Here is a 20,628-nt window from a genome sequence, read left to right as displayed (position 1 = left end):
TCAGCCAAAGACCGAGTTTACGGGTAGAATGAGAGGCAGCAGCCCCATCTGTTTGAGAATTCTAAATTTTGGTGCTTGTTTTACTGAAAATGGAGAAAAGGCTTTGTAGGCTTCACACATAATGTAAGCTTGAGTTGCTATAGCTTTCAGTAGCTTAAAGTGGTGGAAAAAAATGGGTAGTAATGAGACAAATTTTGAAGGAGCTTTTTGTTTTCCTGTATTCTGTTTATTTTCTGGACTTGTAATTCAGGAGAATGAGCTGTTTTAATTTTCTCTTTGACTTTATCATTTTTTGCACCTATTACAGCATCAAATATGCTGTGAGTGTTCAGTAAATATTAACTGATGAGAAATCCTTATTTTTTCAGTTGATAACAGTCAGATTCCTGGAAATAAATATAGCATATTTGTTGTTTATTTCTTTTTACAACTTGAATATCCAGACACCTCTTATAATGAGTTATTGTCTGGACTGAATGCTATTTTTTACTGACTTTTTTTGGGAAAAAGAGACCTGAGAATTTAGTTCTTAGGGTGGAGTAATTGGAAGTGAAATTTTTAATTACCTGTCCTTGTGAAATAATATTTTATTTAAAACAGAGCTTTAGATGTAGTGAATAATAAGTCATTTCTATGCTGCATTTTAGTTTAGCACTCATTCTAACAAAAGATTTTCTTATTTGGAGAGAAAGAAACAAATCAACAAAAAGAAGTAGGAATCAAGCAGTTCTTAAGAGATCAGGTTGGCATTTAGTAGCATGTGATTTTTTTTTCTTTTTCCTGTTAGAATTTCTCAGGCTATAATTATGTCATTCTTAATTTATTACTTGCAGTTTCTTTCATTTTGGTCATATTCTGCTGAATCTTAGATATGGGTAATCTTAGAGATTTTTTTCCCCTTCTTAATGATATTACACCTTTAACAATATGCTTGTGATAGTCACTGGGTCAGCATAGGCAGAAAACAAAGACATTACTTCAGTATATTTATTGAGTGCTTAAACATGAATAAAAGACAGTTCCTTCCAGCAAGGAACTCACAGTATGAGATGACAGAGACACATGAATATTACTCAAGTACAGTCTGGCAGGTGCCATGTTAGAGAGTTCAGTAGAATATTCTTGGGCCGAAGATGAGCAAGCATTGCTCTGTTATTACTACGGAGAGTCATTCGTGATAAAAAGGCCTGGGCAGATCAGGGAGAGCTACCTAGAGCAGGTGGGGCTTGGAGGGAAATAGGGGTTCACCAGGTGGGTGAGAGGGAGCAGGAGCAGGAGCCAGGCAGTGAGAACGACGTGTGCCTGTGGAGGCAGCTCAGAGCAGAGGAGAGAGCGTGGGCTTTCAGGCCGGAAAGGCCTGCGGCCAAATCAAGTTCCATCACTTGTTCCGTAGTGACTCTGGGTTCAGACTTTTTATCTGTAGATTGGAGACAGTATTGTACAGGTTTGCTAGGTGGGTGGGATGAGGAAATAAAATGTTCTTTAGTTCTGTGGGAGGCAGAGTGGAGCTATAGTCAGGTTAGAAGATGTGCAAGTTAGAAAAGCCTTTTCTATCTCTGAGGGGCAGAACTCCCCACTGACTTTTGTCCTTGTTGTAGGTTAAAGCAGCAACTGGAGAAGAGGTGTCCGCTGAGGACCTTGGAGGTGCTGATCTTCACTGCAGGTGGAACAAAAGCAGTTGTTTTTTTTCTGGGATTGATTGTTGCTTATTTATTTGTTTAAAAGAAGTTTTAAGTTATTTTTTTCCAAGTGTTAAACTTGCCAGATCAAACCACAGTTTATTGGCTCTCAATGTGCTGTTGCAGGATTCAGTTCTTTGAACTGTAGAGTTGGAACATCAGCTTTTCATTATAGCCTAGAAAGACTGGAGAAATCAGTCTTTCTTATTTATTTAACCAGATTTCTTATTTATTTAACTAATATCCGTTGAGCACCTGTTATGTACTAGACATTGTTGTAGGTATTTGAGATAATGGGATAGATGTTACCTTTGACCTCAGAGAGCTTACATTCTCATCAGGGAGGTGGGCAATAAATAATTTCCAAAAAGTTATATGAATATGTATATATGATGAGGCCTACAAAGGAGAAGTACAGAGAGAGCATTATAGAGAGGTGATCTAATCCAATAGTATGCTGGTATGACTTTGTTAAGTAACATTTGTTAAGTGGAGCACAGAATGCTATGCTAGGTTCAAAAAAAAGAACATAAGGAAAATTAAAATAGAGACATTCATTACTCACAGGTCCTGGGCAAAGTACATGGCCTGCTTTGAATGGCTAAATGGGACCAAAGCAGAAGGGCAGAGAGAGAGAGAGAGGCAGAACTTGGGGCATATGTTTTTATTAGGGTTTTATGAGGTGGTGCTTTGAACTTCCTGGGCTAGGGCCAGATTGGTCAATTCAAACCAAAAGAGCGGGGTTTTGGTAAGCTCTATAAGGTCTTCTCTGAGGGGTGCATAAGGCATACAGGTGCTGGGAGGCAGGGGAGACTGTCAATCCTGTTGGGGAGGTCATATCAGGAGTTATATTTGCTTGTGACTCTGCAGCTGCCATCGAGGGCATGTACTTGAATGTGGGGCTAGTGTTAGTTTAAGGTCCCTGCGGGCTGCATAGCCAAACAAAGTAAATGCTGAGACAGCAATACTATGGGGTAGGTTAGCTAAACTTTCAATAGCAGGCGAATGCTTAACCCTTGTTCTCTGGGGAGGGAGAAAGCCCTGCTTTGTGGCATCTGCCAATTTCTGTGGTGTAAATTATCCCACTATGGCTGATTTCAAGCTACCAATAGGACACCATTGAATCATGCAAAGAATCAGGAAGAGATACATGAAGTTGGCTCTTGTGAGTCGGGTGAGTTGGTTCCATCACATCACCGGTCTAACCATTTTAGGTTAGAGTTGGATAAGAAGACCATCTACCTCCTAGGATTTTGTGAGGATTAAATGAGATGATACATGTAAATTGCTTGAAACAATACCTGCTTTAAGTACCTATAAATGTCAATTGCCATTATTGTTATTATTGTTGTTTATCTTAATTGGTCATTAAAGGTTTTGGACTCTTTTTTTTTTAAAGGGCATTAGGAAAGCATTGACAAGTTTTAAGGAGAGATCCACTAGCAAATATTTAATTAATAAAAATCCCTGTGTGCTAAATGGAGAATGCTTAGAGAGTTGGCAAGAATCCATGTGAGGGACCAGTTGGTGGGTGTGTCAGTGGTGTAGATAAGAGGTGCTGGTGTCTTCCATGGTTATGGTGGTAGTGCCAGTAGGGGGCAGTGAGCAGGCTTGAGCTCTATTTTAGAGGTGGACCTGAGGGACTTGTAGGTGGATTTCAGGTAAGGCTGCAGGAAGGTGAGGTGACAAAGATGATGGCATGAAATGGTTTCATTTCCTGAGATTGGGAAGATGGGAGGAGGGCAGATTTGGACCTAGGGCAGTAGGATCAAACATTCCTTTTGGCCCTGCTGAGACAGAGATGCTTGAGGCATCTAAGTGGAGGTGCTGAGGAGGCAGTGAACTCTAAGAGCCTGAAGCCCAGATTAGTGCTGGAGCTCCTTACTTGGGAGTCACAGCTCAGACCTGGACTTTAAAATCACAGGACTAAATGAGCCACTTCTAGGGGAGTGTAGATAAAAAAGAGGGCCTGGGATTGTTCCCTAAAGAACCCGGACATACATGGCAAGTTGATCTAATCCTTAAGCTCAGTGGCCTGGGTGCAGTGAGCCTCTCTTTGCTCTGCCAAAGTGCAAGCCAGGGAGGCAGGTGGCTACAGGGGCAGTACAGTAGTGGGAGGAGGAAGACAGGTACATTTCTACTTTCCGATCAAAGAACACTATTGTGCCCTCTGAAGAGTTGTTCAAGGGGTCCACCTTTGCCTCAGGTTTTTGTTCATTCCTTTCTCATGGAGCACTTATTGTGGATAGATTGTGCTGTTTTATGAGTAATACTGAAGAGTCAGGCCTAGTGCCAGCCTGCAAGGATTTATAATTTAATCAGGCAGGTAAGAGCACTAAATGAATGAACTAAAAAACAATGACAAAATAAGTATGCTAGGATACTTCCGTTTTTACAGCTAGAGGCGAGAGGAGGTGCGACTAAGGGAGTGGAGTTGAGGCAGCAGAGAAGAGCTTAGAGGACGCTTGAGTTTCTACCCATGATTGTCCGCACATGAGCAGAGTTGCAGCGTTGCTCTTGACTGGCCGTTTACTGACTCTTACAGGGAGACAGTGAAGTGGGTGTTTCAACCTGGGGAGAAAAGGGGCGCAGAATAGGTGAGTGGGGTACCGGACAAAGCGGCTACCACTGTTTGTCAGTGCTTACTTGGGGAAAGGGGATGAAGGTGGCATCTGAGGAGCATTAAACTTTTTAAAAATTTTGACTGTTTTGAAAAAGTTATCTGGTGCCCATAAAAGCTGTGGGCTGTTTATCAAGTTAGAGATGTAGGCTCTGGAATTCATCTTCTGTTTGCCCCACACATTATCTATCTATATGTCTATGTGACTAGACAAACTGCTTAATCTCCCTGAGCCTCATTTCCTCATGTGTAAAATGAAGACAAGAATAGTTCCTACCTCACAGCACAGTGTCTGGTGCATATTAAGCACTATTACTGCTGGCCATTATTACTAATAAATAATCTGTCAAATCATGGCACAATGATAGGGGGTGATAGCTTCTTTTTTGGAACAGTGTCATAAATTTACTAGTCACACATTGCTTTGGGTTCTTTCTCTCTTTGTAAATACATATTTGTATTTCTCTGATGAGTCATCCTTAGGAGCTAATTTGACACAAAGACTTACATGATAGAGTGTCTCATCAAAGGTTTCCTTTTCCTTCTCTTTTTGTCAGTACTAGGCAGTGTTTAAAAGAAAGAATTTGATTTTAAATGTTTACTGGTTTGGAAGCAATTCCATCTGCTTCTGTTTATATACTGAATTAGTACAGTGTAGCTAGAACTGAGCAATTTTACCTGATATTATGTATGAAGCATTTAAAAGATACGGTTAGTTATAAAATGTCATATTAAATTAAAAAAACTGAAGAGTCTACCATTTGCAAAGCATTGGAGGGCTATTATGAGGAGTAAATATGGTCTCTGTTCTTATATACAACACCCAGTCCAGACATGAAACCACTGTGCAAGCCCAGTTCTAAGAAATGTCTCCCAGGGATTTGGCATGCTCCCTAGAACAGAAATCAAAATTCAGATTGCAGCAGCTTAGTTCTAACTCATAAAATGAGCCAGAATTCTGTTTGTTTTGAAATACATTTTTGCCTGACTTTACATTTTTAAAAAAATACTTTATCAGAGAGTCATAGTATTGTCATATGAAATAACAAACCATCTAAATCGAATTAGAACTAATAACCAGAGGAAGCCCATGCTTCATTCGCATTGAGTTTGAACAGGAACTTCTGTGATCCTTATCACAGTTCTGTTTTATCAATATCCATTTTTACCACTGATCTGAGGGACAGCATACTCAAGCCTTTCTATGTGTTATCCATGACAGTTTACTTTTGGGGTGTCACTTTGTAAGGAGGGACCTCGGCTGTCTCTCAGAAATGAAGACCATATCATTAAGGGCTCAGTTAGGTACAAATGCTTTTTGGTGTTACTGACTGTATCACTGAAGTGTGCCATCTGTGATGGAACATAGACAATCTTCCTTGTGGTGCAAGGGATGAGTATGAAATAGAAGTCCTTATCAGCAGGGCCCTGTGGTCTAGTAGAAGAAGGTCAAGATTGAGAAATAGAAGGTGTGAACTCTTATGCAGCTACTGGTGGTTCTGGGGCAAAGTACTGCACCTCAGTTTTTGCTGTTTGTACAACAAGGGTAGCACTGTTTTGCCAGGGAGATTATGAGGACCAAATGAAATGACATTTATTCAAGTGTTTTGGAAGTAAAAATGATGTCATCCTTAAATAAGGGAAGATATTTGGGGTTTAAGATATTTAATTATTTTCCTATTCCCGGTTCTGATTATTTTCGTGTGCTTTACTCTGTAGAAAGTCTGGTGTAAGTGACTACTGTGCTTTGGATGATAATCATGCCCTTCACTTAACAAGGAAGGTTGTGAGGAATCTAAATTATCAGAAGAAATTGGATGTGAGTTGGATATGTTCTTATAGTTTTTATTTTCTTGAAAAGCATTTTGGTTCATGTTGTCTTGAAATAATGTCTTAAAACAAGTTAATATGATTGTTCCATATTTCGTCAGGTTACCATTGAACCTTCGGAAGAGCCTTTGTTTCCTGCTGATGAATTGTATGGAATAGTAGGTGCTAACCTTAAGAGGAGCTTTGATATCCGAGAGGTATGTAAAGTGGAATTGTGAACTGTAAACCATGCTGTCTATCTCTTTATGTGTATCCATTTTCAAAGTGGAAGTCTGTTTAGATATGTTCATGCCTGGGACTGTTGTGGATATCAGTGAGGAATGACATATAAGGGAAAGATGCCTTATTAAAAGAGAGAAGAGGGAAAATCTAATAATTACTAGACATTAGGGATGATATAGGGCAACTTCATAGTTTTCAGCTATTTCATTTTTCAAATAAGTGGTTCACATTTCAAGTAAGTGTTCTTATTTTGGAAAATGGATGAAATATCAGGAAATTGTTGAAAGAAAAAACATACCCTTTTGGATCACTATGACATTAGGAGAGAATAGACTTTTGATGACAGTTGAAGATTTTTCAGTGGTTACAGATTGTTGACATAGTCTACCATTTAGATTGAGAATTCTTGTGTTTGCATACAGCATGTGGTTTTTTATTTTGTTCAGTATCCCTATCTGACTACTTTTTATATTAGGACATTATCTTAATACAAAAATCTGTGGCTTAATATTTTGTTACCTTTCCCTGGACTATAAAATTACATAATTGTGAAAAATGTAGAAAACACCGAAAAATATCAAGTTGCTTATAATTCCACCATCCAGGGAAAGAAGCTAATAGTTTGGTGTTTTGGCTTAATTTGTATATATACATTTTTATGTAGTTGAGGTAGTGTATAAATACATACATATTTTAAAATTTTAATTCTGTTTTTTCCCATTTAAGTTATAAGTATTTCTCCATTATTTAAAAGTTCTTCATGTAACATCTTCCATGGCTATGCCCTAATTACTATAACAGTACCTGGTGACATGGTAGGTACTCAGTAAATATTTTCTGAATGAATTGATGGATGTAATATCCTGCTTATGTGTGTGTATGATTATTTATTTGGGTAATACACTATAATTGTTAGAGGGTCTTAAATTCTGGATTTTTATGGAGTTTCAAGTGTTATTTCACTTTAGCAAGGTGACTTAGTTAACTATAAGTTTTAGGATTAGGATTTTAGTTTACCTTTTTGATTAACTATAGGCAAAGAAAAAAGATGGTTCTTATCATCTGATGTGCTTGAAAAATGAGTTGTTCCAGATAGTCAAGTTTTCCAAATGGCTAAGAATTCATCCTCTTATGCATAACCACTTTTTCTCACGCATTCAATGGTGTTTATTGAGTAGCTGTCCTGTGAGGGCATTGCTTCAGGCATGAGGGCATAGGACTGAGCAAAACAGATGCAGATCCACACCTTCATGATGGTTCCACTTCATTTTAATGGAGATTTTTTTATAAGCATTTTTTTAAGAAAAAAACATAAATGATAAGAGCATAGCTTTTATTGATTTCCTCATTAAATTGAACTGTATGAATTGCCAGTATTTGTCCAGTTTTGACTCACAAAAATGGCAATGTCAGATGGTTCTGTGTTGTACTTTGGAGTTGACCTCTTTCCATGCTATCGGTCTCTAACACCTGTTTCTATCCCATTCATTCCTTAACCCATCCCGTAACGACTTACTGTGCTCCTACTTGGTGTGGCAGGTCTTGGCTTACATGTGTCTTTACGAGTCTCCTTTTCAGTATAGGCCCAGTCTTCCCTTGCTTAGGAGATTGCTTGCAAACTCTACTGTGCCCCCAAATTATCAGGCAGAGATAGTTAAAATTCAGTTTTCTAGGTCTCTCTATCAAACTCAAGTTCAGTAGACCTAGGGTTTAGCTAAAATTATGCTTATTCTTAAATAAGCCTCCAGGGTGTTCTGAGACAGGCTGGGTGCTTACTACCCTTCAAGAGAGGCTAGTCTGGTCTGTCTGCCATAGTGCTGCCAGGGTGATCTTTCTAAAAGTAATTCTGTGTCACTCCCCATCTTAAAATATCATGTTTTCCCATTGACTATGGGATGAAGCCCAGGTTCCTCAGTGAACAGGGAAGACCCACCATGATTGGCTCCTGCCCCATTTTTTGGGTTGTCCTCCTGCCTCTTCACTTCCCCAAGAACACATGCTTTTGTTCTGCTGAATACTCACTGTTCCCCAAACACCCATCGCTGTGCCTGGAAACTTGTTATAAAGATAGACTCTTGCCTTCTTAAATAGCGTCCTGGGCCTTTTGTTCATTCATGTTCATCACTGTGATGACAATTTATAATTTTTCTGTAATAGCAAATAAGCTCTGTGTGGATGTCTTACTAGTTAGTATAGGGAGCTGTGGGACAGCACTGGCAGATTAACTGGAAATCATGGTTCTGGTCCTTGTTTTCCTCATCATTGGTACTGGAATTGAATCTCTCTCTCTCAGTGCATCTGTTTTCACTTCAAGAAATAGGAATAGTATCATATGAGATGTCTGCTTCCTGAAGTTTGAGTCTTTGTGAAGATGAGTTAATTATTTTCTGTGGTGGGTGGTGTCCATTGTAAAGCAAAGAGAAGGTAGTTTCATGCTAAATGGTGCTAGATTTCTGTGCCTTTTAAATGGCTTTATCTTTGTGTGGAGGAATTGTAGTTGTTATATGTGATTATTTTTTAAAAGATATAATTTTGGAGGTTCATACACTTAGAAAAGGCAACTGTTAATATTCCCATTACATTATTGGACCTTTTAGAAAAATAACTAAAAAATTAATTCAAAGTGATCTTTTACTTTTTAGAAAGAAAGCTGTTGGGAAGCATTCACTCATTTTTCAACCTTTTCCATTTTTTTGGTTGAATTGGCTTTAATCCGTTTGGTAAACAGGAAAAAGAAACGAACTAGATAGAAAAATTAGGTATATCATCTAAAATAGATTCTGAAGAAATTTGAAATATGTTTCATGTTTGCAACTCTTTGAAATAGTCCTGATGCATAATAATGAGCCCCAAGGGTAAACTACTTAGTAATCTCTGCTGCTTTTAGATTAATTTTATATGCATGGGATGGTCCTTCAAGTATATCAGATTTGGAATCAATGAACCTTTATGGAAAGCTTAATAGTAGCCAGCTATGTTTTAATGAAAGCCAGGCAGTGTGTTTTAGTTAGCACTTCTAAAGTATTATCTTTTGTAAAATCGAACAAACCAACTGATGAGGAAGCTGAGGTATGGAGTATTTTAGGTAGCCAGCCTGTGACTCTAGTCTCTCACTGGTGGAGGTAGGAGGCAGAGCTGGTTCTTCATCTCATCATTATTTTCTGTGGTTCCATAAGTCATCACATCTTCACAACCTTGTTCCATCTTTGCAGAAGTGAGAACCGAGACCCTAAGGGGTTAAATGAATTACTCCAGGGCACACAAATCCTATGTGGTACTTTCTTAGGTTCTACCTTACATCTTCTGATTCTGAGTCTATCCTTTGCATTCAGATTGAATCCCTGACCCTTGGCTCATACGTTTTGAAGGGTCCCCACCAGTAAGATGGCAAACTTCCGGCTTCTCTTCGGGGTCCTCAGTTCCCGCCGGCGCCACCTGAAGCCCAATCACCTCTCGCCCCCCTCCCAATCCCAGCACCTAGCCAACAGCCACCAGCCCCGTAGAAGTGACACCTCAATCAATTCATGCCCCTTCCTATATAACCCAGCACCTTTCCCTAATAAAGCGGAACTCTCCGGTGAATTGCTGCTATGTGTCGCTCCTTTCCTTTCATTGGTGCCGAAACCCGGGAGACGGGACACCCCAACTGGGCCCCGTCTTCCCCCGACACCAGCAGCAGCTTGCCCTCGTCCTCTTTTTCCGGCGCTGGCTCATCACACTCACCACTCCTCTCTGGCCTTTAGGTAAGTTTTCCCCCCGGAGTGGGCCACTCTTCCCCGAGCTATCGCAGTGCCATTGACCGTGATCGTCCGGCAAGGCCCTGACGCTCGGGGATGAGTAGGGAATGCTCCCCGCCTCAGGCCTTCACGGCTGCGGCGGACCCTCAGGCCCCTCCTCCAAAAGCCATAAATCCCCGCCTCAAGCCTTTACGGCTGCGGCAGATGCTCAGGCCCCTCCTCCGACAGTCAAACGCATTCACCAACCATCCCTTCCATCAGTGCTGAAAGTTTTTAAGCAAAATTTCCCCGGGGTGGGCCACTCTTCCCCAAGCTATCGCAGTGCCATTGACCGTGATCGTCCGGCAAGGCCCTGACGCTCGGGGATGAGGAGGGAACTCTCCCCGCCTCAGGCCTTCATGGCTGCGGCGGACCCTCAGGCCCCTCCCCAAACAGCCATAAATCCCCGCCTCAAGCCTTTACGGCTGCGGCGGACGCTCAGGCCCCTCCTCCGACAGTCATAAATCCCCGCCTCAGGCCTTCACGGCTGCGGCTGACTCTCAGGCATCCCCCTCCAACAGCCATAAACGAGGTGACTCCTTTGTGGATGAGAACGCTCCCTTTTCCCCCCCTCCTCCTTCTGTTCCGTCCGCCGAAAACGCCTAGCGCTAGGTACCTCGAGACTCCGGCACTCTGCCTTCTTAGGGAAGTCTGGGTGACGACCCACACTTCCCAAGAAATTCCGACTCGTATACGAGTTTCCGCAGACCACCAAGGATCATCGGGGACGCCCTTTGTCTCCTTGTGGTCTGCTTCCAGTCCGAGGATCTCCGTTCGTCTTCCCCTGTTTGTCTCCTTCTCTGTCCTTTAGCCATAGGAGCCTCCTCATCCCTCCCTGAAAGTTCACCTCTTGAATGCCTGCTTAAGCATCTGGCTACCCTCTCCCTGATGCCTGATATAAAACCAAAACTTCTCCGTAAATATTGCTCCCAAGATTGGCCGACATACCCCCCTAGACAATAACAAGCAATGGCCCGCAGGGGGAACTCTTGATCCTAACATCACTCGCGATCTTTTTAACTACTGCCAGCGCCTGAAAAAATGGAAGGAGATTCCCTATATTGAAGCTTTCCACCTCCTCCTCTCCCCGCCCCCTCCCAAGTTCTCCTAGCCTGCAAGCCGCCGCCCCCGCAGAAGCCTCCTGTTCCCTCCCTTCCCCTTCTTCTCCTACAACAGCCCTTCTCCCTTCCTCCCCAACCATCTCCTCCCCCATCTCACCTCCTCCACCTTCATTCCCTGCAGATTAAGCCTGAGCCTTTCAGCCCCCCTTTAACTAGGTCCCGGGGGCCTCCTCCGTCTTTGCCCTCATCACCTGTTTCTCCCCTGTTAGGCACCGCCTTTGTCTTCTCACGTTTGTAGAGAGAATGGGAAAGCACCTCCCCCCATGTCTGAAGGCAGCATGGGAAAGCACAAGCTAGAGAACAACCGGTGCAGTCCTTAGAAGTTATCTGTCCACAAAAACATATCTTGCCAAGACTCCTCACTCTGAAAATAGGGAGACCTTGAAGATGTGTAGAAACACCGCCCCTGCTTCTAGCTATGCCCTTCCCCCACTTGCCGATGTGGCAGGAATAGAAAACAACGCATTCCATAAGCAATTAACTGGAGCCCTGCTGTAGCTCAGCAGAGCATGGGACTCTTAATTCAGTCATGAGTTCAAGCCCAACTAGAGCGGCAGAAGTAAGCAGCTGGGCTGCTAGCTGGCGACATGTGGGTCCGATTCTATCTTTCTTTATTTTCTTTGCCCCCCTTCTGCACTTCAGGACCTGCTCGACTAGGCACGGCTAGACCGCGTCACTCCCCCACAGACTGAGCCAGAACCCTTCAGTCCCCCTCAGACTCAGTCCCGAGAGCCTCCCAAAATTATCGCCCCCCTCCGGGAGGTAGCAGAATCCGAACGCAGCGTTCGCGTTCACATCCCTTTCTCCTTAAGAGATTTAGCCCAACTAGAGAAACGCCTAAGTTCCTTTTCCACTGATCCCATGACATACATCAGGGAGTTTCAATAGGCCCTCCAGTCTTACAGCCTCACACATCATGACATTTTCATGCTCCTGGCCAATACTCTCCTCCCTGAAGAGCGTAGACGAGTTTAGGACTTCGCCCAAATGCAGGCTACTGAAACCCACAGGACTGACCCCACCTATCCCCCTGGCCCCACTGCTGTCCCCGAACAAGACCCACACTGAAATTATAACACCACCATGAGTCTCCGCTCTCGAGATATTTTTGCCTCCTGCTTAATAGCAGGTCTGAAAAAGGGCAGCTTGTAAAGTAGTCAGTTTTCAAAAGCTCCAAGACATAATTCAAAAGAGAGATGAAATCCCCTCCGAGTTCTTAGACAGACTCACTCAAGCCCTATTACAGTATACCAGCCTGGACCCAGAAACACCTGAAGGAAGACATGTCCTTATGACATACTTCCTAGCTCAAGGCTACCCCGACATTAAAGCTAAACTCAAAAAGTTAGAACAGGGCCCCGCTACCCCACAGACTGAGATCCTAACAGTGGCCTTTAAAGTCTTCCATAAGCAGGAGGAGGAGAAAGAATGCCGTAAACAAAAGGCTGATCAGGCCAATTTCCAGATGTTGGCCCAGCTGATAAAACCACAACCTGGGCGCCCCTCTACAAACAAGCCCCCCCAAGAGCTTGTTTCAAGTGCAGAAAAGAGGGACATTGGTCAAGGGCGTGCCCCTCCCCCAGATCTCCTACCACCCCATGCCCCAGATGCCACAAAAAGGGCCACTGGGGGTCTGATTGCCCAACCACCCAAAGGGGAGGCTGGACGAACAACCCCCATCCTAAGCCCGCCGTAGTGGGGCTGGCAGAAGAAGATTGATGGGGCCCGGGAGCTTCTCGCCCGACCATTTCCATCACCAAACAGGAGCTCAGGGTTACTCTAACAGTAGACGGTCACCCCATCTCCTTCCTCCTAGATACAGGAGCCACCTTCTCAGTCTTGTGAGAATACCGGGGCCCTACCACGCCAGCCATTACTCCTATAGTCAGAGTAGGAGGTAAACAGATTTTCCCATTAAACCCCCCACCCACCCTTTTATGCACAATCCAAGACAGTCCCATACCTTTCTCCCACTCCTTCCTGGTTATGCCCCAGTGTCCCATCCCTTTACTAGGACGAGACATCCTTTCCCTCCTCCACGTTTCCATAACTATATCCACTCCCACAGCCCCCAGTACTCCCTTTCTGATGGCCCTCATAGCCGATGACCCCCCTCTACCCAATGAAAGCTCCGGTTCTGCCCTCATACACCCTGTAAATCCCAAAGTTTGGGACATTACAAGCTCCTCCGTGGCCCTATGTCCCCCTGCCTCTATCAAATTATGTGACCCCTCTCAGTATATCTGTCAGGCCCAATACCCCCTGACCACTTCAGCCCTCATAGGCCTCCAACCCATCATTCAAGCAGACCCACTCACTCCCCATTTAATACCCCCATATTAGCTGTTAAAAAAACCAATGGATCTTGCCGCCTTGTCCAAGACCTTTGCCTCATCAACATAGCCATTGTCCCTATCCATCCCTTAGTTCCAAATCCATACAGCCTCAGCATCCCACTTCTCAGTCCTAGATCTCAAAGACCCATTTTTCTATCCCTCTAGACCCCTGCTCCCAAGATTTTTTTTTCTTCACCTGGACGGACCCATACACAAGACATTCTAAACAACTCACTTGGTCAGTTTTGCCACAAAGCTTCCGAGATAGTCCCCATATTTTTAGACAGGTCCTAGCTCAGGACCTCAAACAGTTTCATCATGATCACTCCAAGTCCACCTTATAATACATAGACAATCTTCTACTCTGCAGTCTCTCGTGGGAACAGTCTCAACTTGACACTGCCTCCCTACTTAACCTTCTAGCTTCCAGAAGTTACCGAGTATCCCCCGTCAAAGCTCAAATCTCTTCCCCTCCTATCACTTACCTCAGATTCCTTCTATCTCAACAAAGAAAGTCCATTATCTTAGACAGAAAATGGCTCCTCTCTGACCTGCCCATTCTCAAAACCAAGACAAAAATCCTTTCCTTTCTAGGCCCTTTCTAAGCCTAGCTAGATATTTTAGAACATAGATCCCTAACTTCTCCCTGCACCCTGTTGGCAAGACCCCTATACAACCTCAGCAAGAGCCCCCCTAAAAAACCTTTATCCTCCTCACCCCAACACTCCTTCATTAAGCTCTGTCAAGCCCTTGTGGAAGCCCCAGCTCTCCATCTTCCTGATTTGTCGAAGCCCTTCTCATTATACATTCATGAGAGGTCCAGTCAAGCTCTAGGAGTCCTAGGCCAATATTATGGCCCATCCTTTGCCCCAGTAGCTTATCTCTCCAAGCAATTAGACCCCACAGTTCGGGGATGAGCCCCCTGCCTACGAGCATTAGCCGCTAGACAGCTCTTACAGAAAGAGGCTCATAAACTGACATTCAGGGCGCACCTTACCATTCTGTCCCCACATCACCTAAAAGATCTCTTAACCTACAAAAGTTTATAGACTCTCCCTCCCTCCAGACTCCTGACCTTACTGTCCTCTTTCCTCCAAAATCCCGTTCACCCCCTTTGCCATCCATACCCGAATCATGACTTTTTCCTCCTTTACTGCTCTCTCGCTTTTTTTCCTCATTCCTATTGTCTTCCCCACCACCCCAGCCTCCTTTGTATGGCGATTCAAAGTCAGACAGACTTACACACAGCATCAAACAAAAGTTACTGCCCTCATTGCCACACCAGACTGCCCTCTGAAAAGCTGCTCTGAGCCTTTATACCTCCACTTTCCTCCCTCCACCGAAGTGTTCACTAGCAGCTACCCTTATTCTCCCTACCTCTGCTTCCTCTATGACCAAAAACAAGCCTATTGCAGGCGATGGCCAGATACCTACAGGAGATGTCCCTACTGGTCTTGTGCCATTCACTACATGGGTAACTTCTAGTACCCACAGTATTACTCCTCCAACCGTTTCATGAAATATCCCAATGGCTCATTCTCCTTATCAATCCCAGATCCCTGGGACTCTCGATGGGCTGCCAGAGTCACAGCCTCAGTTTACTATGGGGGGTCCTCGACCCCCCACAGTACCCTTCATATCTCTCAAAAGTATGTTCCCTCTCATTCCCAGATCTCTCAAGTTGCATCAGATATCAGACATTCCGAAAAAGTCATTATCCAAACTCTTGATAGTGCCTCTTCATCTTCTTATCCCCACCCCTCTTCCCATTTCTCCTACTCTTCATTACAGCTCATTCAGGACACCACCATCTTTCTCAACCACACCCTTAACACAGCCAATTGTTTCTTGTGCGCATCACTACAGCGCCCACTGCTGGCCGCCGTGCCCCTTAATATTTCCAACTACTCCTTCCATGCAGAAAGACAACCCCTCTGCCCCCTGGCAGACATACCCTTATGGGAACCAGAATACGCAGACAATCTCACCATCCACCACTGTGTAAGCCCAACTCCACCCCCTTCCAGCGCACTTCACTGCCTCTCTATCTACACCCCTACCTCCGGCTCTAAGACTTTTACGCAACCGGGACACTTCTTTTAGTGTAATAGCAGTCTTTTCAACTCAGTGCCTCTCAACTCCGATACACCCTGCATTCTCGTCACCCTAATCCCACAGTTAACACTTTACAGCATGGCAGAATTCCTTGAGCTCCAACCTCCCTTGCCCTCGTGCACAAAAAGAGCTGCTTTCCTTCCCATCATGGTCAGTAGCTCTTTGATCACCTCAGCCATTGGGGCAGGGTTTCCGGGAGAAGCCTTGGGTCACTCTCTATAGGCAGTTAGAGATCTCAACGCCAAACTTGAGGGAGCCCTGACATCCACTGCCGATTCTCTAGCCTCTCTCCAAAGACAGGTCACTTCGCTAGCTAAAGTCACCCTTCAAAACCGGCGGGCCCTAGATCTGCTTACAGCCGAGAAGGGCGGCACCTGCGTCTTCCTCTGGGAAGAGTGCTGCTATTACATCAACGAATCTGGCATTGTAGAAACTGACATTACCAAACTCACCGACCTTGCCTCCAGTCTCCACTCTGCTTCCAATTCCAACCCATTCTCGTCAATACTAACAAACCCCCTCCTCACCTGGCTCTGGCCCATTGCAGGCCCCATAATAATCATTCTTCTCGCCTGTCTCTTCTTACCCTGTATAATAAAGTTCATCAAATCCCAAGTCGGAAAAATCTCTAATCAAGCTTTCAACCAGCTTTTACTCAGGAACTACCAGCTTCTGGCCACAGAAGATCCCTCACCCTCACGTGACCTCCTCACCACACACTGAGATGGACCCCTCTCTCCACTGGAAACTGTTCCTGGAAACAATAGCCACAGACGCCTGGCTCCTGACACCCATATCCTCTTGGCCAACCTATGGTTACAGGGAACCTTCATTGATTTCCAAACCTGAAGAAGTCCACATCTACTCGTCCTTACTGCGGGGAGTCCTATCAACCCTTTCCTCCCAATCCTCAAGCCCTCACTCCCTTCTCCGCCCCTGTTCAGCAGGAAGCAGCCAGAGAGAAAGCAACGTCCACAAACCCATAGAGGAGAAAGGGGGGAATGAAGGGTCCCCACCAGTAAGATGGCAAACTTCCGGCTTCTCTTCGGGGTCCTCAGTTCCCGCCGGCGCCACCTGAAGCCCAATCACCTCTCGCCCCCCTCCCAATCCCAGCACCTAGCCAACAGCCACCAGTCCCGTAGAAGTGACACCTCAATCAATTCATGCCCCTTCCTATATAACCCCGCACCTTTCCCTAATAAAGCGGAACTCTCCGGTGAATTGCTGCTATGTGTCGCTCCTTTCCTTTCACGTTTGAATAGACCCTGGAGCTCTGAGTCTAACAACCAGCCCATATTGTCTGTTTGCTTCTCTGGTATATATATATAATATATAGTGAAGTGTAAAATCAGGGCCCCAAATGACTTCAGGGCAGGTACCATGCCTGTAAAGTGAAATTCTAGTGAGATTTTCTGTATAGGGGGAAATTGTGTGAAAGTGACAACTTAACTATGAATTTGTTTTTATTATAAATAACTTAAATGCAAAAATTCTTTTGTGGTATTTCTCAGAGACATTGTTATTTTTCTTCTTAGGTCATTGCTAGAATTGTGGATGGAAGCAGATTCAGTGAGTTCAAAGCCTTATATGGAGACACATTGGTTACAGGTATAAAGGGAAAGAATTTGAATATATGAACATTTTCTGTTGCTTTGAAAATAAGTGATCTCTTGTCTCAAGGCTTTGATACACTTGGCATGTGCTTTGTTATTTAGAGCAGTACAAATGTGTGAGTCAGTACTCAAAGGAGCTGTTTTGTAAAAACCATTTGTTGCCAAATGGCTTCAAGGATCCAGAGAGTTTAAAATACTGAAGGCTGGATGCTTCCTTACCTGTATGAAAAGGTTCTAATGATAATTAAACTAGCAGAAATATTTGTAGTTCTCTTTGTTTTCTGGATAACTATAATTGTTTTGAGAATTTCATCATTGTCTTGTTTGTTCTTCAGTCTACAATTCAACTAGGAAGTTTTATATGATAGTTAGCTTTCCAGAAGGACGTAGAGTAAGTTAAACCGCCTCACAGCCTCTGTGTAGGTCTGTTGTTGAATCATGCAATACTAGACCAAGGATGCAGACCAGAATACAAAGTCTGGAATAACAAAATCAGGATGTTTATAAAAGTACATTCATTCATTTAACGTGTTAAGTTTGTAGGCTTTTGAAGAAAAGTATTTGAAACATAGATGCTAGACCCCTGACAGTCTGTCTTGGACAAATGGCAAAACAAATTTTGTGAAATTTATTTGGCTTCATAAAAGCTGGGAAATGCAGTAGTTAACCTGAAAATACCACGCCATAATAGAAAAAACTAGCTGCCTAAGTCAGACTGCAAATATAACACTGAGGCTTAAGGGTAAGTCACAGCAACTTCCTCCTGGCCTGATTTATGAGCAAGAGAAGAGTTCACAGTGGGAGTGGAATTTATGTTTTTGTATTTAGGTGTTTAAGTGATTAAGAGCTTTTTGTTTGATGTATAGCAGGATTTGTCACCAAATAGTTCAGGATGTGCAGCAGTTTAAAACAAGTCAAAGCTGTTCTACTTCCTTCTCAAAGATGAATAAGATGGATGAGCTGTCCTTGTCATCTCTTTTTTACGTATTTGCCCGGTACTTGTTAAAAGGCTTGTGGCACCTTTAACCCCTAGAATACCAGGGACTATCAAGTTTTCTCCATCTCTTCAAGTACTGAAATTCAAATAAGGTTGGGGAAAGGGGAGTGGGGGGTGGAAAGGGGAAGAGGAGAGTGGAGTGGGAGTGCCTTAGAGGGTAGGAGGCATGAGGTGGGGAGCGAGCGAGGAAGAACATATTTTTCTGAGGATCAGTCATCTCTGGAAGCCCTTAAGGGTTTCCTCCTGCCACCACACTAGTTGAATATAGGCTCTAGTAGTTTCCTGTTTGGCCTGAAGGAAGTTGGTGAAGGTGCTCCCTCCATAGGTGTCCCTAGTATAGTGGAGCATGTGCCTTACTCAACCGCCCCTATGCCTAGATCCCAAGCTGGGATGAGGATGGGTTGAAAATATCAATAGCTAACAGGACAGTATACCTTCAGGGTGGCACCTTACTGCTGAAAGACATGTAAGAGACCCAGCTCTTTATGTGGGGTGGGGCAGGGCTCCAAGTGGATTGTCAGACCTTTGGGGAAGTTCACCCCTGTCTGCTTGCCTCTATAAGTGGTAGGACCATTTAGAATGTGCAGCATAGGCTTTTGGCTGGGACCTTAGACCTGAAACACTAAGAGAAAGAAATCTAGGTGACCATCAATTCAACGTTTCATTTTGTTGGGGAGAAGTGGGTTCAGAGATGCAGGGAAGTCAGAGTGCAAGGTGAGGAAAGAATCTATTAAAGCAAGAGTGCCAGGGAATGACAGAACAGAATGATAAAGGAATTTAACTGAACTGCTGCTCAGCATGGGGCACATCCCTTGTTAACTCTGTAAGCCAGTATTACCGGGCGTCCAGTGTCTGCTTGGATCTGCACAGCATGGAAACTGAGTCCCTACCACCCCAGGATTTGGGGGAGCCGCAGAGCACTGGATGAAGTGAGATTATATTCTGTGAACTTCTTAGAGGCAAAGAAAGGAGACTTTTCAGGCTGGCTACTAAAGAGCATGACTGCAAGCTGCAGTTTGGTCCAGGTCACCCAGGCAATCATAATTTGCAGGCCCAGATCTGAGCTCTCAGCAGCTCCTCCCTACTTATCTGAAATAGGACAGAGTGAAGGTTTGAGCTGAAATCAGGAGGATTAGAATGAAAGAGCAAAGTAAGAAAGACACTTACCACTGGAGAAGTGCTGAGACAAAACGTTAGAAGTTGAGCAGTGAGAGGTTTATTTAAAGCAAAATGGTACACCCTTAGAGAAAGGGAGTGTGGGCTATCTCAGAGAAGAGGTGCCCCTAAGGGTTTAGGGTCTGGGGTTTTATAAGAGGTTGAGGATTTTCAAAGAGCTAAGGGTGTGGACTTGTTAAGTGGTCTCAGAATGTTCATCCTTGATGAGTCATTAAGTCTCTTTTCTTATTAGTCAAAATTAATATTATTATGCTGTTTATAGCTGGGCCTTTTAGCAGGCTAAAGTGAATTTTACAATGGCATGATCTAATTGACACAATGAAGACATGGGTTATGCTGAGATACTTATGTTTGTCTGAGGGAATATTCAAACATTCAAGGCCAAGTTGCTTCTGACCCTTTGAGCTTTAACTGATTAACTCATTAACTCTGAGTCTTCTGGCTTTCTAGTTTTAACTGGTTAACTCTGAGTCCTTTCTGGTAGGTTTTACTGACCTTATTCTCTTTCTACCCTGCTCATATCTATTTTCCTGCTTAACAATTTTATCAATTAAAAAAATAATAAGAGTAAAGAACAAAAACATCTTTAAAAATTCAGTGTTCTGGCTTATCAGTAGTTTGACATTCTCTTTTATCCATTAATTTTCTTCAGTAATATTTTGAGCACCTGCTTTGGTCAAGCACCACAGCTGGGTGTCCAGTTTGAGCTGCAAGACAGAGCCTGGTTCCAAGCACTTTGGTAACAGGCTTTCTTTGACCTATTTTTTTTTTTTGAGAGGGCATCTCTCATATTTATTGATCAAATGGTTGTTAACAACAATAAAATTCTGTATAGGGGAGTCAATGCTCAATGCACAATCATTAATCCACCTCAAGCCTAATTCTCATCAGTCTCCAATCTTCTGAAGCATAACGAACAAGTTCTTACATGGTGAACAAATTCTTACATAGTGAGTAAGTTCTTAAATGGTGAACAGTACAAGGGCAGTCATCACAGAAACTTTTGGTTTTGATCATGCATTATGACCTATAAACAATCAGGTCTTTGACCTATTTTTAACAAGTTTATTGATTCTCAGGTTCCAAGTATTTGGCCCTTATTTATAGTCATAAGTAGGCTTGTTGAAATTCACTCTTGGAACA

General features: G+C 43.5%; 1 protein-coding gene across 5 annotated transcripts in view; it reads left to right on the top strand.

Annotated features, from left to right (window-relative positions):
• Nucleotides 1-20,628, top strand: part of MCCC2 (methylcrotonyl-CoA carboxylase subunit 2) — a 60,080-nt gene that overhangs the window by 28,772 nt on the left and 10,680 nt on the right. For all 5 annotated transcript variants that reach the window (XM_073235323.1, XM_073235319.1, XM_073235320.1 and 2 more), the window contains 4 exons: nucleotides 1,599-1,663; nucleotides 6,019-6,118; nucleotides 6,231-6,326; nucleotides 17,235-17,307. In XM_073235323.1, the coding sequence (XP_073091424.1) occupies nucleotides 1,599-1,663; nucleotides 6,019-6,118; nucleotides 6,231-6,326; nucleotides 17,235-17,307 (334 nt within the window). The remainder of the gene's footprint in view (nucleotides 1-1,598; nucleotides 1,664-6,018; nucleotides 6,119-6,230; nucleotides 6,327-17,234; nucleotides 17,308-20,628) is intronic.

This window comes from Manis javanica, chromosome 1 (genome assembly GCF_040802235.1).
Source record: "Manis javanica isolate MJ-LG chromosome 1, MJ_LKY, whole genome shotgun sequence".
NCBI classification, from domain to species: domain Eukaryota; kingdom Metazoa; phylum Chordata; class Mammalia; order Pholidota; family Manidae; genus Manis; species Manis javanica.
Note: the sequence above shows the minus strand (reverse complement) of the source record. Positions and strands in the feature narration are given on the sequence as shown.